The sequence below is a fragment of the Gymnogyps californianus genome, unplaced genomic scaffold (genome assembly GCF_018139145.2).
Source record: "Gymnogyps californianus isolate 813 unplaced genomic scaffold, ASM1813914v2 HiC_scaffold_240, whole genome shotgun sequence".
NCBI lineage: Eukaryota > Metazoa > Chordata > Aves > Accipitriformes > Cathartidae > Gymnogyps > Gymnogyps californianus.
In genome coordinates, this window is record NW_026114121.1 from 4,658 (window position 1) to 23,246 (window position 18,589).

Sequence of the window (18,589 nt, forward strand, 5' to 3'; positions counted from 1 at the left end):
TTGTCTCTCTTTTAGAGTTTGCCCAGGAGCCCATGGTTGATTTTTCCATGAATCCTCTGCAAAAGATCACACCTTGAATACAAAATGTGCGTGTGTGTATATATGTGTATATATATCTATAAAAACCATCAAAGGATGACATCATGTGCAGCACTAGGCATCCTCATGCCAAGACATGCTGAGTACAGTTACACACAAAAAAGAAAGTGACTGCTCAGTCACCAGCACAATGCTTGCAGTCATTAATGCCTTTTCCCCAGCTGTCAGTCAGGTTAACTTGCAAAATTGTCTGGCTCTCAGTGCTTGGTGTCACCCACGCAAGCTGCAAACATGCTCCTCTTTTCCTTTTAGAGACTTCTCCAGGAGTTGCTGAGGTGACGTTTGTGGAAAAGGAGCCAGCTGAACGCCACGCAATCATTTCATGGGAGCAAGTGAGTATTTTCGTGATAATACTGCAGTGAGGTCAGTCTGAATGTGCAGCAGCCCATGGAGAATGTCAAATGCAGTGGCTACCTTCTGTTTGGTTGTGAGACAGCCTGTTACCAAGTTTGATGCACAGTGGAGCCTAAACAGATTTTTTTTTTTTTTTAATCGAGTATTACTCTGTCTTTTAGGCTATCACATGCACCTGATCTGTTAGAGAAACTTCATCAGTGTGGATATATTCAGAATGACAACTCTAAGAAGAAATCACATAACTGTAGTAGGCAGCAACAGTGGTGACTCAGTGGAGAACAAACGTTGTTCTGACTCAGGTCTAAAACCATTTTCCAACTCCCTTTCAGACAAAACGAAGAAGCTCTTTATTATTCATGGCCATTAAAGGTAAAGGCCTCAAGCTGGAAAATACCACTGAGCCACCCAGTTCGTTCCAGTTATCTATTTCTCTTTTCAGTCTCAGCTATTCACTTCCATTTCTCATAGCCCCTCCTTCCACCTCCTCTTCGGCTAACCAACCCAATATTTTGGCCAAGGCATGTCCCATTGCCTGTTCTAGAAGACTATGAAGGACACATGCTACCTTGACTCCACGTTAGCTGACCTCACTGCATCAGACTGTGTGACCAGAGGGCTCATGAATACTGTCATGTGACTCTGGTGGGCAGAGATGGCATTTTTGGTCCCCTTTTTGAATGTGTTTATCAATCCCATGACCATGGTGGAATAACTGCTTTCTAGGTATCACTCATATGTAGGGAAGGGACAGTAGAAGCTGAGTGGCTTTTGGAAAGGGGCATGGCAGAGGATGGAGCTGAGTGAATCATCCTCCCTCTGCTCCAACCCTGGCTATGCCCTAATGCACACACTCCCAGAGACTGCACTTGTTACCACTACGTAAAATAACTTCCCATTTGATGACGCCTTGCTGTTTACAGTTTTTCCTAAACAGTAGGGAAAAATCTTGCGCTAGTTTTGGTAACACCCTATCCCAATTAGTGATATTTATCAAGAATTTATAAATCCAGGTCAGAATGTATGTGATGTAAACCTGCGTTATTTACAGAAACTTGTATAGTAGCCAGCAACTGTGGTCAGGCAGAAATGTCCGGTTTTTCAGGTTTGTGTGAACTGATTCCTGATTTCCTGTAGCTGTTTTTCAGGTGTTGGGTTTAACTGGGCTGGAAAGTCTGAGGCACCCTGACTGTGAGCCAGCTCAGGTCTGGGAGCAGCAGAATGACATTCGCTCATTCTTCTGTTGAGAGGAGACGACTGCTCCTCCTGAACATGTTATTGCTCTCATTTTCAGGTGCTGCTTCTCCTCCAAACTAAATTGGGGTTGTTTCAAAATTGAGCTATTCTTGTAAAGCCAAACTTTGCTTTGGCTACAGCATTTCACTTCACTCCAAAGATGTCAAAACAAAACTTCAGCTTTCCCTGCCCACCACAGTGATGGAATAAGTTAATTGTGGAAGTAAATGGTGAAAATTAAGTAGATACAGTTGAGCTGGACTATTAATGGTGAAGGACTTACTTTGCTATTTATTTCTTTGCTTTTGTTTCTAGTTGCATTGACAAAACCTGAAGTCTCCCTCTCAAATTAAAAGATAACTTTTTTTTTTACTTTTTTTCTTGAGCTTTGGGGATGAAGTCTGATATCTAACACAGTATATGCAATTGCAGTATGTCCTGCAGTGATGATTAAGTGCAAAGCACTCAGCACCTCACAAGGCCCTTCCAGGATGAACTTGTACCTCTCTCTTCCTCAAACTCATCCTGCTTGAATTTGAATGTGTTTATGTTTACCCAGTGTTCACTTTTATCACTGTGGTTTTTTTCATAGCCACTAGGTGGCTCTATTTTTAAGCTCTATTTTTGAGATAATTTTTTTAAAAATTTTTTTCTAGAAGCAATTTTTCCAGTTCCATTTCAGTTTTCCAAAGGAAAGGTATTTCTGCTGAGAGAAAAACTATGGTATTCAGAAACTCTTAAATGAAAATCAGCCTTTTTTAATTATGAAAGATTAAACTTATATTCTAATAATGCTGGCAATATGCATTTTTTTTCCTTGTCTCAATCAGCTATGTTTGTTAAATTGGGCTGTGCCCAGTTTGTGTTAGTATTTAACTGGATACAACAGTGGAAGTTTAGATCAGCTTGTTGAATGCCTGTCAGCTGCCATGAGGCTCTGCAGGGAAAGGTGAGCTTCATGATAGGATACAGTGCAGTAAGACAGTAGGAGAACAGAAGAGATTTTTCCAAGGCTTTCTGTAGAGGCAGACAGGCAGAAAGAGCTGCTAAGACTTACACTTTGGGAAACCAAACCTGAAATCAATCTTTAATATTATTGGAAATCAGCATGCTCGCAAAAATATTTAAGGTCTGTGACTGTCAAGTGTTTACGTGGGTAGCATCGCTTCCCCAAAACTTTCAAGCATTTCAAAATATTTTAATAAAAACAGATAATTTTTTCACCTTTCCTGATATTTAGACCTACCAAGATGTTATCTTTTCCCCAAGAAAGCGAGACAAGCAATAGAAGGGGGAGTAGAGACAGAGTTACCAGATCACTGGAACACCAGTGCTAATAACTGTATATCGTCCTATGAATCTGTTCCCACTCCTAAAATAAGGCTGGCAACTGCCCTGCTCCCCTCCACGTGCAGTTTTTTAAAGTAGGTATTATACTAATATATTGCTAGGAGGCACTCTGGTATCTGCAGTGACAATGTCTGAACCACGTTTTCTTTTTGCCTCAACCAGAAGAGAAATCAGTCACTCACATCATTGTTTTGGTTTTCAAAAAATATAAAATTGCATTCTGTTAGGGGGAGCTGGAGGAGTTAACTCTGTCCCAGCCGAAACCAGGACACCAAATCCTGTTCTCTGCCGCAGGGGACAGGTCTACCCCAGCCCTGTGCCTTTCGGGGCTGGAAATCCATGCAAGGTGATCTCCTGGGAGCCCCCCCGATCAGATTTATAAAAGGTGCAACAAGAATGTCTCGGTATCATACATAAATTAACATCATCTGCATTCACTGGCAGCTAGGGCAGACCAGTCATGAAACAGCATGACATTAGGGAGAGAGGAAGGTGGCTGCTGATGTGCTCTGCTACTTGGAAGCCCTGAGAAGTGACATAAATCCCTTCCTTCTCTCCCCAGAAGTTGGATAAAACTCATTCAGTTTTTTAGAGAAGTCTCTCTAGAGCGATATGCTTTGATTGCTGTCCATTTCTTTAGTATATTTGCTTGGGAGGCATTGTTTCAACAGTGCTTTAAGTGAATTGCCATACGTCAGTGTTTTAGCTCTGGATCCAGCGCTGATCAGGTCTTGGCAGCAAAGCTACCCTGGTTCTAATATTCTTCTCTTTCCTCGATGGACTGTGCTTTCTTGGGAGACTATTTGGGGATATTATGGACAATAAACAAAAGAAATAGACCTCACACACCATATTGGGCACTTGGGATATTTTGTTTTATGAGCTGATGAGTGTAACCAGATGACTGGAGTGAAAACAGCTGCTTGCCAGGACTGTGGTTAAGCCACTTCTGGTATGTTATTAGGAATATTGTATTTTATGGGGCTGGAGATCACAACCCTGGAAACTACTAGTTGAGCAGGGGGAGTACAGAGCTTGAGAAGCCATTTTTAATATATAGTAATGGCTTGTTTCTCTGACTCTGCTGTCAGAAGACCGCTGTTTTGAAGTCATAGGATCATGTGGCTAAGCATAATATGACAGATCAGTCAATCCTTTCCATCAGATGGGAGAGATGGATATTAGTGAAGCTTTCTATATAGAGGCCTTTTCCTATAGACCCCAGATTTGCTCTGGTACAGCATTTTCCACTTATGTATTTTGCACCATCATTTGGAAAGTCATGCAAAGGGACATGGTTAGGAGAATCCTAAAATAAAGTGAGGAGGGCAGCCATTTGGAGAAACATGCACATGTTGATCTTTCCATCCAGAAAAGGATTCAGAGCAGAAGACCTATCCAGATGTGATTTTTTTTCCTTGTCTTAATCAGCTATGTTTGTTAAATTGGGCTGTGCCTGGTTTGTGGTAGTATTTAACTGGATACTACGGTGGAAGTTTTGAAATCTTAGATTTTGTCATCCCAATGGATCTGGTTCTCCTGCTTAGAGGATGTCGTGGTTTAACCCCAGCCGGCAGCTAAGCACCACGCAGCCGCTTGCTCACTGCCCCCCCACCCCTGGGATGGGGGAGAGAATCAGGAAAAAAACTCGTGAGTTGAGATAAAGACAGTTTAATAGGACAGAAAGGAATGAAAAACAATGATAATGATAATAATAATAATATGACAATAGCAATACTAAAAGAATTAAACTATACAAAGTAAGTGGTGCACAATGCAATTGCTCACCACTCGTTGACCGATGCCCAGTTAGTTCCCGAGCCGCGATCCCCCCTCCCAGTTAACTCCCCCCAGTTTATATACTGGGCATGATGTCATATGGTATGGAATAGCTCTTTGGCCAGTTTGGGTCAGCTGTCCTGATGGTGTCCCCTCCCAGCTTCTTGTGCCCCTCCAGCCTTCTTGCTGGCTGGGCAGGAGAAGCTGAAAAATCCTTGACTTAGTATAAACACTACTTAGCAACAACTAAAAACATCGGTGTGTTATCAACATTCTTTTCCTACTAAATCCAAAACACAGCACTATACCAGCTACTAGGAAGAAAATTAACTCTGTCCTAGCCAAAACCAGGACAGAGGAGAACACCCACTGAAGTCAAGAGAGCTGTTTGCATATATATTTTTACTGCTGGGGTAGATTAGTTAAAATTGGGGGGTTTGAAATGGACTGAAAGTGCTGTGTAAACATTTGTACTCTTCTGAGGCTTTGTAGCAGGTCTGTCATATTTTCTTTCTTCATAGTTTTAACCCTAGTCACTGTGCTTACAGCTACAGCTTGAAATTGGAAGTGGTGAAAGCACAGCATGAAATTATAAATATTTAGGACTGAGAAGAACCCACAGAAGAAGATGTGTTTGTTAAAGGCATTTGAAGAACTTCAGATATGTCCATGTGGTTTAGTAATCTCCTGAAACTTACCACCAGGGCCTCAGCCATCAGCAGGCTCTTATCAAAGGATGATAAATTCTTCTCAAAACAAAGTTTCTACAGTATCAGATTCTCTGCTTTAATACCTGTTGCCTCTGAAGATTTTCCCTACCTGGGTTAGGAAAGCACTGTGCTAGCGACCAGGCTGCTGACGGGGCAAGTCAAGTGACCTGCCCTATTGCAAGCTGCAAAGCCATTAATATATGGGACTCATCAGCAGCAGTCTGTCGGCATAAATGGATATGCTTAGAAAGTAAATTAACACACAGGAGTGAAGGTTGTGGGTGAGTTAGAGGCTCCTGCACAGTGTATATGCCACAGTTTAGGGGACAGGGACTGTAACAACTCAAAGAAAGTGACCGTGAATAAGGCTTTAACAGGCAGAAGGTCTGCCCTGGTCCTAGGGGAGGGAGGAGATGTGGATAGGAGGAGGCCAGCACCTTCCCTTGCTCATGCCAGTCACTGATGACCAGAGGCCAGCGTTGCAGCTGGATGCACAGCTGGCAGGTAGCTCCTGCTGGATAGATGCATTGAGGCAACATCAGGGCAGATAACTGGATATGCACAAGTTGCAGACATGGGGAAGAATCTGATCAGCATCTCTTGAGATGTTACAAATTCATGCCCCAAGTGAAGCAGAGCTACATGAACTGCATGTGCATGTTTCTTTTCCTTAGCTACTGGTTACCAGAATATTCTTCCTTTGTTTTATGGGGCTTTGAATGTTACATTTTCTAGTAGCTGTGGGGAAGTAGTCCCAGCAGAGGCACAATACTGGAAAGCTATTAACATCTGACACCTCTGCTTTCTCCAAAGCAATTCTGTAACTGCTCCAAAACCCACCCAGGCCTCTGAGGCCAGGCTGTGAATACCTACCTGAATAACATCTTGATCTGTGGCAGGGTAAGCCTATATGAGGGACAGCGCTACTGACCTCTAAATGTTCTTAAAGTTTGTAATTCTATCTTTTCTTGCTTTGAGTGTCAAACTCACTGCACAAAGAGCAGGCCATGTCCAACAGCATGTCTTTAAAACTGGCTGAATGAAAGAAATACACCTTTTTATAGAAAAGGCTGAAAATCCTGTCACAAAAGTACTTGAATTATCAGACATGCTATGTTGCAAATCTCACGTTATTTGTCCATTTTCCCTGTAAAGTGTAGCTCCTGGAGTCCTGTTATTATAAACAGGTCTCAGATCAACATTTTAAAGAAGTTGTGTATCCTCCTGATTTAATGACAGAGCTTGACCCTCAAGGGGCTTATTTGTGTCTTTGTTCCTGAGCAGATTTAAAAGCACATGGGACTGAAAAGGGAGAATGACCACAAGTTGCAACTTGGAGGTTCAGACTGCAATTAGGAAAACTTTTTCACAAGGAGGGTGGTGCAGCCTTTGGACAAGTCAACACAGAGACTGTGGAACCTGCATCATTGGAGACTATCCTGAGTTTTGGGGTCTGATTCTTTCTTTTGGAGTCTTGAGTTTGACGATACTTTAAATGCAAACTCACTTCAATCTTTCTCAATATCTTTTTTCTCTAAAACAATTGCAAACAAAACAACAGATAACTCCTTTAGTCATGTGTGTTGCTTGTCTTCTTAAAACTGACAGGCTTCTGTACTGTTTCATTTTGTGTTCTTGACACATCAACAGGAACAGAGGGTCACTGGTCTGCAGCCAGTCCTGTCACCAGGAGCAGTGCCTGCAATTGCCTATAGCTCTTTGGGCTTCTTGTTGTTCCTCATATTTGTTGCTTAGCTGAAGAGTCTAAGTTAAGAAAGGCTCCTTCCACAACCAAGATAGGTATAGGAGAAGGGTCCTGGTTCTTAGAAGCACTCTCACCAGCTCACTGGAGTTGCTTCTTTCACTGTTGGCTCAGAAGGAAGCAGGCTTAGGAGCCCCAGCCAAGCACTGAAGTTTGATGGGATGAAGCCAGACCAGCAGGTTTGTGAGACTGGCTCTATGTGTGTTTGCACGCATACTGTTTGTTAAGTGAAACGTCAAACCTGCTTGATTATGTGCAACTATTGAGTCTATGCTTCTCTCACCTACTTGGAACTGAAATCCCTCAGAAGAAGAGAGTCCTTGTGCTAATATTATACATGCTTTAGTGGAACAGGTAGGTTTCGTCTGATTTCACTTAAAGCAAAACTCTACTCTTGTAAGCCATACATATGAAAAAGCCGATTGTTCTTATATATGTGATCTTGGAGTGGCTGTTAGTGCCAAAGGATGATATGTCGTCTCAGTTGGGGAACAATCCTGTTGTGATGATCTTGTGATCACCTTGTGATGACTGACTGCTCTTGTGAAATTTTCCCAAGTCATCTTTGTTAATACAGTAGCACAGACCCAAGAAATATGCAGTTTTCTCTCAAGGTTTTAGGATGAGATATTTAAGCTGATTTGAGTCATCTTGGGGTTGAGCAAAACATTTGGTGGCAAATATTTCTGTACCAATATTCAGTTGTTCTTTGGGTTTGAGGCACATTCTGCATTTTCCCGTAACACTTTGATTGTGACTTGCAGAAAAACTCCTGCATATTGCCAGAGGATTTAAAGAACTTCTATCTGATGACCGATGGCTTCCAGATAACCTGGAGTGTGAAGACCGATGGTGAGTCCATGTGTTCCTCTCCACCGATACCCTCATTTCATTGCAGCCAGTCTTTCCTTTGCAGAATCTCTTTAATTTCAAACTTATTTTCTGCACAGTCAATACACATCTGTCAGTGTCCTGCATTAGTCTGAGCAAAAGCACACGCACCAAGTCATTTTGAATGAAAAATTAGCACCATTCCTTAACTTGCAAAAAAATGAAGTAGTTTGTTTCTGCTAGACAGCTTGATCAGTGACTATAGAAAACTGATCTCTGAACTAATAAGTGAGTGCAGTTCTGCATGGGATCGTAGACTATTTTAGAGATGTCCTGATGAGGAAAAAAATATGACTGCATATCAGAGCCTATTGCTTGCATGTGCTGGACTTCCACAGAAGAGACATGTACGCTGAACACTGGCTAGAAACCAAACAAGTCTTCATGACATAAATACCATTCTGTAATACACTGGCCATCTGTTGACACCCAGATTTAGGTATGTAGTTTAAATCTAGTGCCTAGACTCCCTCTGTAGTTCATGGAGAGAGAAGCAGCTCTAGCACATTATCCTATCATAAAGCAGTAGGAGGAGTCACCCTCTGATAATGCCTCTTTCTCATTAAAAACTATATGTATGTGCTAGAGCCTGATTTTGCTTTCCACCAGCTAAAGTCCATTCATTGGAGTTATTTCTGGAGTCAGTGGTGAAAGTGAGAACAGGACCGAGCTTTATTGTCCATCCTCGTTTGGCAAGAATCAGGCGGTTCATTCACTCTGCACTGGAGCCCTGCCACTATTATCCTGGCTCTCATTGCCTTCAAGCGAGGTTGTCAAATTGGGCTGTGGACACTGCTCGCTTCAGGAGATGGGTGTCAAATACAGGGTTTTCCTCAGGAAGTGGAATTTCATTTCAGAGACAGTTGACATCAGGGCTCTAGCACCTGCACTGAGTCCCATTGTGTTTCAAGTGGGATTTAGTGTGTTGTGACCTCTGAAGAGTCTTGTTTTCAGGGCACACAAGTGCACAGAGACCGAGGCAGCTCACATAACTGTCTTGTTTGAGCAAGCATCCAGTAGTGCCTTCTGAGGCCCTTCACACTGGCACGTGGCTGAACAGGGTGCTTGTTGACTTGATGTCTGGTAACAGTACTAGTCATCAGAAGGAGAGACAAGTGACAAGTCCTCAAGCATTCATTCAGGAACACCCACATGTTGACACACTGATAAAATCCTGTGTTGGAGTGGGAACCAAGAGGATGCACCCTGAGCAGGTACATGGGGTGGAAGAGGACAAGCTGCCCAATAAGCTGTGAATGGGTGGGGTGGTTTCTGGTAGGAAGGACAGCAGCAGGGAAAGGAGTTTTGAGGAGGTGGCTGTAGCTAGCCAGGATTTTTAATAGCCAGTTTCACAGGACTAGGCTAACAGCTGCAGCACAGGCTTAGTCAGCAGTGCAGTTCTCATACCTGCACAGCTCTGAGATGGTGTCGTATCACCTGTAAGTGTGATTCTGTGTTTGAAAAAGCCTAATTTTTGCTCCTGTGGAGCCTGATTTGGTTAAGTGTCCAGGCCTGCTGGGTATATCCATCTTTTCTCCTCCTGTGTGTTTTAGAAGAGGTTGAGTTGATGTGTGGAGGAAAAAGAAGTACCTCTTGTGCTTTCCTGACGCTGGATGTGATTAATGATCAGTCTTATTACAGATACCCCAATGCCCCTGGGCTTCATGGTGATTAATAGTGTCTCGAAGCTATGTCGGCTTGGAGGTTCCTCTGTGTACACTCTGCCTAATGCACCAACTCTCGCTGACCTGGAAGATGACACAGACGAGGAAGGTAAGGTCCTGTTAACAGGCTAGAAAATGTGCTCTGTCTCATCCCTTTTGCTCTGTTAGGGTAATGTTAGGATATAGCAACGGAAAAGGTCACTCCAAGTAGATGGGGTTTTCTTTGTCTCCTGGGCCAGATCTACTGTATGTCCTATTAGTCCCCTACAGCCTTGAGAGGTAGACCTGTATGCTGTGAATCTCATGAGGATTGTTAATGCTGCCAGTTGCTAGTATTATTTGCATCCTCTTTTAACATCCTGGCAGCCCTCCTGTTCTGCCTTTTCCCTATTTAAATTTTTAACTGAGGCTTCCTCCAGTGATTCAGCTTCTAAAGTCTTTGTGTGCTTATGGTGTTACATGAACAAAAGATAACAGTTTTTGTCTTGGTAGTGAAAAGACAGCTGGATATGCTCTTTGGAATTGGAAAAATAACTCTGGTAAATACATGTAAGTGTGAGGTGGCACTGGAAAACGTGTGTTTCCAGACTGCCTAAAAATGCTGGGCATCCTGCAGTTTGGAGAGAAAAAGAAGAAAAAAAGCCTACTCCTTTTCTGAGAGCTCTTACAGTCTAACAAGACTGGAAGAAGTAAGAAGATAAGAACAGAGCCAGGTGTCATGCTGACTCCTTAAAAAATTGCTATTTAATTTCAGTCTTATCTCTGGATCTCTATAGCTCTTGTAGCTTCTAAATGTGGCTGAAAGTTTCTTTTTGCACATTCCAGCTTGGCTGCAGTCTTGATCTTCTAGCCAGTAATGAAATGGGCCAAATACTGCTTATATTTAGCCACTTAGACCTTGTCCTGGTTTCGGCTGGGACAGAGTTAACTCTCTTCTTAGTAGCTGGTACAGTGCTGGGTTTTGGATTTAGTGTGAGAATAATGTTGATAACACTCTGATGTTTTAGTTGTTGCTAAGTAGCGCTTATCTTAAGCCAAGGACTTTTCAGTTTCCCATGCTCTGCCAGCAAGCAGGTGTGCAAGAAGCTGGGAGGGACCATAGCCAGGACAGCTGACCTGAACTAGCCAAAGGGGTATTCCATACCATGGAACGTCATGCCCAGTATATAAACGGGGGGAGTTGGCTGGGAGGCGCGGATCGCGGTTCAGGAACTAACTGGGCATTGGTCAGCGGGTGGTGAGCAATTGCATTGTGCATCGCTGTTTTTTTCCTTCCCCCCCCCCCCTTCCTTTTTTTGTTGCGTTCCTTTTCATTACTATTATTATTATATTTCATTATTACTATTGTTTGTATTATATTTTACTTTAGTTATTAAACTGTTCTTATCTCAACCCACGAGTTTTACTTTTTTTTCTTTCCTTTGCTTTCCTCCTCGTCACCCCACTGGGAGGGGGAGGGGGAAACGGCTGCGTGGTGCTGAGTTGCTGACTGGGGTTAAACCACGACAGACCTCCACTGATGCACTTATAAGGTACACTGAGAAAAAGTTAAATCCCCACAAGAGTTCTCATCCTGACTTTCATGGAAAATTCTTCTGAAGAGTATAGCTCTTGTGTCCCCCTTCTTCCTCAGCAGCATTAGAATTCAAAATTATATTCTGCAAGAACTTGCAGCTACATGATCCCAAAATGGTCCTGTAGAAATGCTCTGTAGTGGTTGTGGGTCACAAATTGAATATGAGTCAGAACGTGTGGCGGCTGAGAAGGACACTGATGTCACACTGGAATGTATGAAGAAACGTATATGTCTCCAAGTTCATCAAAGTCTTCTGTCAAGAGAAAAAGAATAAAATGTTCTCCCTGTCCTCCTTGGGGGGGGGGGGGGAGGGGAAGTAGGGCAAAAAAGGGATGGTGGGTAGAACAGAAGTAATGGGCTTCAGCTGCAGCAAGGAAGATTCAGGATCCACATGAGGAAAACTTCTAAGTGATAACAATGGATTTGGGTTGACTGCCTGGAGATTGTGGCATCTCCAACACTGGAAGACTTTAAGAAAAAATTAGACAAACACCTCTCAGGAGTGACATCTGTAAAGCTGATCCTGCTTTATGCCAGGGAAGGACTAGAGGGCAGCTTGATGTCTTTTTTCAGCCATCTGATTTTGACTCTGTGGTTTGTTTTCCTACTGGAGAGTAAAATTTTTCTCACTTTTTTTTTTTTTAACACAGGGAACTTAATCCTTTCCAAGAAGTATAAATATAATAGTTTGGTTTAGTTCTTCCTCAGCTGATTTATTAATAAGTATTAAATAGATTGACTTTTTGCAGCTGAGTCACAGTCAGTTTTCCAAATGTTTCATGAAGATTTTTTTCTGTTTTCAGGTAATGGAGACAAACCAGAGAAGCCACACTTTGATTCTCGTAGTCTTATCTTTGAATTAGACCCTTGCAATGGGAATGGGAAAGTTTGTCTTGTTTATAAGCACGCTAAACCAGGTAAGACTGAAAAGAGCAAAGTTAGCCATCTCTTGTTGTGAATTGTATCTGGAGGCCACATACGTAGAATCATCTTACGTTTCTGATCTTTGCAATTTGTAGATGAACATTTACTGGGACGTCCTGTCTCCACTGAAGTCAGGGGCTAAACCTTACAGAGACTTAACTGGAGCTAACATTTTCCCTCCTTTTAATGTTTGAGTCTGAGTTATAACTTATGATTTCTGCATACATAGCATACTTGCATATTAAAACAGGAAAGCATTCACATATGACCTTCAGACAATCGCGTTGAAATAATGCAGAGAGCTAGAGCTCAGCTGCTAACATATCTCTGGTTACTTGCATGTCTCAGAACAATTCCCTTACATTTTGATGAGAAAGGGTGTAACTCTGCTTAGAGGCAAAGCGTAGATAGTAAAAAAGGTCCTTAGCTGATTGAGACAGACTTAGACTGGTTCTTCCACCTTGTGCATGGATGCAGAGCCTACAGGTGCTAACTAGGTCAAAATTTGGCAGGAAGGAGAGTGAAAGATGTGAGCTGAGCTGTTCCTTCTGACAGATACACAGAAAGTTGTTATCAGTCAGGGATTAGTGAAACACCCAAGTCACTTGAAAAGTAGTTGTCATCTGACACAGTGCACAGGTCACTAGGTGTATGTGTGTACGTGTATGTTTGCTGTGTGGGGGTGTGCAATTGTGATATACCTGTTCTTAAGAAAATCCTTTGGTTTTTATCTTGTGTCTAATTGGGTGTGACTACAATTCCCAAGGCAGAAACTTCTTACTTGTCCTCTTGCCTTCCAGTGTTAGTGATTTCAGCACATGCAGTGGATAACCTGGGCAAGGGGAGGGAGCGTTGTTTACAGGTGTTGTCAGCACAGGGAGCAGTGTGTTTAACTGACAATGTTCAGCATCTCAACTTCCCAAGTAAAATCACTTCTTTTTATGCTGGTAATCTGATGGTGATTTCTTCAAAGGATGTCGCCACCAGAGAAATATTTGATCACTGTGGAAAGATTTTGCAAAATGTGTTTTTGTTGGCAGCACACACTCCCTGACTTCCAGACTCTGGACTCTATTCAGTAATCCAGATGACTGACAATTGAGTTAGTTGCGTTTTACTTTGTGGGGCAGATAAATGTTTGCCATAATTGTATTTTGAACTTACACTACAAAGTTGCTGATGTCCAAGCATGTTCCATGTAGCGCATCAGTCCCAGGTTGGGAAGGAATAGCATTGCATCCATTTTACGGTGGGGAAAGTGAGTATAATGGTTATTGCACAAGTATTTTTAGTAAGGCTGGGAGCAGAACCAAGTCCTTTTCAGTCCCCATGCTCTAACCATTAAACCACATTGCCTCTGGATAATCATCTATGTTAGTCAGGGATGCTGTGTTTTAGAAGCTGCAGCCTTTCTGATAAGTATGTTGTGTCTCCTACCTGACAATGGCCAGGGGTTGATCTTATCACTGCAAAGCAATGGTGTAATTTGTGTTTGTTTTGTTCTAGTTGTCTCCCCAGACACAGAGATATGGTTCCTGGACAGAGCTCTGTATTGGCATTTCCTCACCAAAACCTTCTCAGCCTACTACCGCCTGCTCATTACCCACCTGGGTCTCCCACAGTGGCAGTATGCCTTCACCAGCTATGGGGTCAGCCCCCAGGCCAAGGTAGGACAGCAGGATCCAGCTCGTCAGTATTTTGCATAAATATAGACTGGAAAAACATCTTCCCACCTTTTGACAAGCAGTCTGTAGGCTCAGGTAGGCCTCCCTAGTGAGCCATGGGGCAGCCATGAGCCTTTCCCCTATAGCGTGTTAACAGTCATTTATTTATTTTAGTGAATTCACTACCATTGTGTTAACTCTGCTTTTCTCACCTGAGTTGGGCTTTACCTTTGACCTCTGAAAGCAGGTGGTGGAACCCCAATTATTTCTTTGCTTTCTTGACTCTGAGGCCAACCTCCACTTCCATGACTGCTGGCAAGTGAGGAGATGTAAAGCTGTTCATCCCCACAGCTACGTAAGATTTGTCTAGATCAGTTTTCTGGGCATAGCATCGAACAAGAGCCTACTGCTCTCAGGGTGGAGAGGGAAGTCCAGGTACACATTAGACAGAAGCCCAGAGGAAGACTATGAGCTTGAGCCTTGCCAAGAATATTAATTCCTTTGCATCCTCCTCAGTCATGAAGGGATGCCTTGATAAAAATGATGCCCAAAAGGAGCAATTTAAATGCCAGCAGTCCTAGAAGTAGTTATAGGAGAGCTCCAGGTACAGCCTCGTGGCCATTCCAGACCCTTATTATTATTAAAATTGCTATTCTGCTCTGCCAGAGCCCTGCTATTAGAGGCTCCTGCCATTCCTCTGTGCTTGACTGGACCTTCAGCCCTAACCCCGCTTCCACCTTGTGAGAGGTGAGGGAATGGAGCCGACAATACTACTGAACACAGCACATAAGCCTGTGCAATGTCTGTGCATATTGGCAAGGCCTGGCAGGTCTCAGTGAGTGTCCTGTGCTTCACCCAGATATGACAGCTGTCTTACCAGCATAACATTCCTTGGTCCTGCCTCAGCCCTGTGCATATATGCTGGTTTTGACTGGGATAGAGTTAATTTTCTTCATAGTAGCATCAGAAACTGATGAGTTTCTGCACAATTGCAAACCTGCGCAATTGCAAACCTGCACAATTGCAGCCAGGAGAGAGGAGTGAGAATATGTGAGAGAAACAACTCTGCAGACACCAAGGTCAGTGAAGAAGGAGGGGAGGAGGTGCTCCAGGAGCAGAGATTCCCCTGCAGCCCGTGGTGAGATGGCATGCTGTCCCCCTGCAGCCCATGGAGGTTAACAGTGGAGCAGATATCCACCTGCAGCCCATGGAGGACCCCACGCCAGAGCAGGTGGATGCCCAAAGGAGGCTGTGGCCCCGTGGGAAGCCCGATTGGCAGATCCTCTAGTGCTGACTAACCAGGTGTCTGCATAGTTGTTTCTCTCACATATTCTCACTCCTCTCTCCGGCTGCAATTGCTGCTGCACAGTAACTTTTTTCCCTTTCTTAAATATGTTATCACAGAGGCGCTACCACCGTCGCTGATGGGCTCGGCCTTGGCCAGTGGTGGGTCCGTCTTGGAGCTGGCTGGCATTGGCTTTATCGGACATAGGGGAAGCTTCTAGCAGCTTCTCACGGAAGCAACCCCCGTAGCCCCCCCCACTACCAAAACCTTGCCATGCAAACCCAATACAGCGTACATCAGAACTACTCACTAAAATCACTGCCGACTTCCCATCTGTCAATGGCTGTAGAATTTGGCTCTTTGTATTTCTGGTGTCTTCCCTGTTATACTGTGCTCTACTTTATCAGTTAGGGCTGTGTACATGGTATTCTAGCATATGCCTGTGCTCTGCCTTTCTGTAACTTTCCTGCTAGAATATTTTATTATGTTTCGTATATTCACAAACCTTAGTGAAATCATTCATGTATTCCCTAATCATTTGCAGCCTCTGTTAGTTAAAATCCTTCTAGTATGTTAACCATTATCATTTTTAAAGGTCTTCAAGGGTGGTATATTAAAGCCCTTTTCCATTAAGCAGTACATGAATAGATTGCCATCTACATTTTGGTATTGATCTTCTGTTTATCTTGTTCAACACTTTGCTGAGGATGGTTTCAGTGGGATTTGTAATACCATAACCCCTACAGTTTTATTTCCTGACTTTGTCAATGGAAAACTGATAGGGAAAACACTAAGAGATGAGAACTTGCAGGGCATAACATTGTGGTGGCATCTGGGAACCAAAGAAAAAAAAAAATCATTGTGGTCACTTCTAGACGTAAAATCAGGCCAAAGAGAAAGAAACACAAAATCCTTTGTGTAAAAAGTTAAAAAAAACTGCATCATTGTGTGTGTGAAGAGAGGGAGGGAGGCTATCTTTTGGGAAGTTCAACTAGTTTGGTTCCAATTTATAAGCACTTTTAAATTCCAAGGTTTTTTAATCTTTTTTGCTTCTCTGAATCTAAATAAATGTGATTTAGTTTCATCCCCTCCCTTTGCTTTTCCTCCTGTGGTTTAAATCAGGAGTTGCTCCTGATAGGAGTTACACTGCAGGAAAGGTAGTGTTAGGTTTGTGTCTGGTTCTCCTCTTCCCTGTCTGGAATGTAGGGCAGTTCCAGGGCTGTAGCTGTAGCTGTGCCTTGTGTATGCTTATCACAAGGCACTCTGCGTGGTCCTGTGAACTGCAAACTGATAAGTGGTGTATGATTAAAATCAAGTCTCAGAGGTGAGGGGGAACAGGGTGGAAATGTCTAATTGCAGTTTGATTTTTAACGTCTTCCTTCTCCACCATCCTGCCTTTCAGCAATGGTTTAACATGTATAAACCCATAACCATCAACACAGCTCCCCTCTCTGAAGAAGCTGATTCCTTTGTGAACAAGCTGGACCCCAATAAGGTATTTAAAAGCAAGAACAAAACTCTAGTGATCAAAAAGAAACCACCCTCCCAGCCAGCAGGCTCTCAAAAGAGCCACACGAGCATGACCTCCTCCAAGACATCCTCACTAGCTGGGAATTCTTCAAGGAAGTGAGACCCCCAGATCTGACCCTGGACAGCATTTGCAATAAGCTTTGATGTTCTCTGATGGAGAGTCTCAGTGGTTCAGACCAAGTTCCTTGTGCATGAATAGATGTGCCCATGGAAAACACATTGCAGCATTTGCATGAAATATAGCAGGGAGGGATATAGGAGGATATAGTTCCTGGAGACTCTGAGAAAAAACTTGAGACATTGATTTAATTCCCTTCTGCTACTTGCAGCATGTACTTTTCAGAGGGCATGAAGAAGCCCTCGATGTCACTGCTCTATAGGGAAGCTGTTATTCCTGTGCAACTACAGCACTGAAATGAAAGCAAATGTAAGTCACTGTTACTTTAATAGACCCATGCTGAAATACAGCATATGAAGATATTTCTGCCATCTCCTTTGAAAGAAACCTGTCCTGACCTTGCATGCTATGGGAGCAGGCTGGAACCCACTGAACAAAGAAATATCTTCCGCTTCAGACAGAATCAAACTCCGCACTTCCCTGTGCTCCTTCCAACTTCTGCTCTGAGATTCATGGTACAAAGGGACCTGGGGCTTCAATGTCTCTGCATTGGCCTAGCTGCTTGCTCTACAGCCCAGACCACTCCTTGGCCTTTGTGCTGTATCTTTTTGGATAGTGATGTCTATGTGATGTCCTTCCCAATGAGCCTGAAGAGAACTGGGAGCTCCAAGATCCCTCATTGCCTCTGCTTTCTCCTCTTGTGGGAACTGCTGAACCAGGGCAGCTGCAGGTGGGTCAGTGGTGTTAAGAGTCCCATAAGCCAGGAGGACACCTTGGTTTGTCACACAGTCATTTGCAAAGTTGACCATTCAAACAGCCTTTGTCACTTGTTAATTGGACAGGGTCTGACCAGGGGCCACTGAGATCCTACAGCCTTAGAAACCCCTGATGCTGTTTTCTATACTGTAAGTTTTCAGGTCAGAACTGCACTTTAACCCATCCACTGCTGGTTTTCAATTGCATCTGATTGTTTCCATTAATTTTCTGTGCCATTCTGTCTTCTTAGATATGCTGGAAACACATGGTAGCAACCAACACATTTTGTGCCTAAGCAGGGAAATCAAAGTCACCATCTTCAAATAAGCATTGATTATTTAAACAGCATCATCTTTTATTTATGAAAGTCACATAATTACATAAGACAAACCTACCTCACAGGGATGTTGTGAGGCTTTCACGAGTATTTGTATGGCCTTCAGAAAGACAAAGCCACCCTGTAAGTGCTTAATAGTATTTTAATAAAGATTTGAATATTTTCCTCCAGAGTGACTGGATATTTGAAGGCGCTTTTGGGAACACATGCACAAGGATGTATGGTAAGAGCAGGGTGCAGGCTGGATTGTTTGGGTGTTTTTTTAATGCAGTGGAGAATCTCTCACTGAGAAGGGATGGGTTACAGTGTCTTTTAGCTAATCCCATCTTGAGCTACTCTGAAGTTCCCAGTTTAGTTCTCACAGACCAAAAGACCCCAGCTCTGGCATGTTTTGCTGGCTTCCAGCACTGCCCAGCTGTAGTTGCTCAAGAGCCCTCCAGGCATTGCCTGGCAGCTGCCCTCTGCCACCCCCAAATGAGAGAAAATCCTCTAATGCTCTTCAGCTCTCTTAAGCTGATGTGCGTCTTGTGCCAGGTGAAGATCTGCTGTAGCTG

General features: G+C 43.3%; 1 protein-coding gene across 1 annotated transcript; it reads left to right on the plus strand.

The window, feature by feature from the left end:
* Positions 1-300: 300 nt before the first annotated feature.
* Positions 301-17,554, plus strand: LOC127028175 (tubulin polyglutamylase complex subunit 2-like; the record flags this gene model as incomplete). Its single annotated transcript, XM_050913940.1, has 6 exons — positions 301-431; positions 8,055-8,142; positions 9,823-9,954; positions 12,225-12,338; positions 13,852-14,012; positions 16,697-17,554. Coding segments are annotated over 6 exons (854 nt in total), but the record flags the coding sequence as incomplete, so codon positions are not given.
* Positions 17,555-18,589: the final 1,035 nt, after the last annotated feature.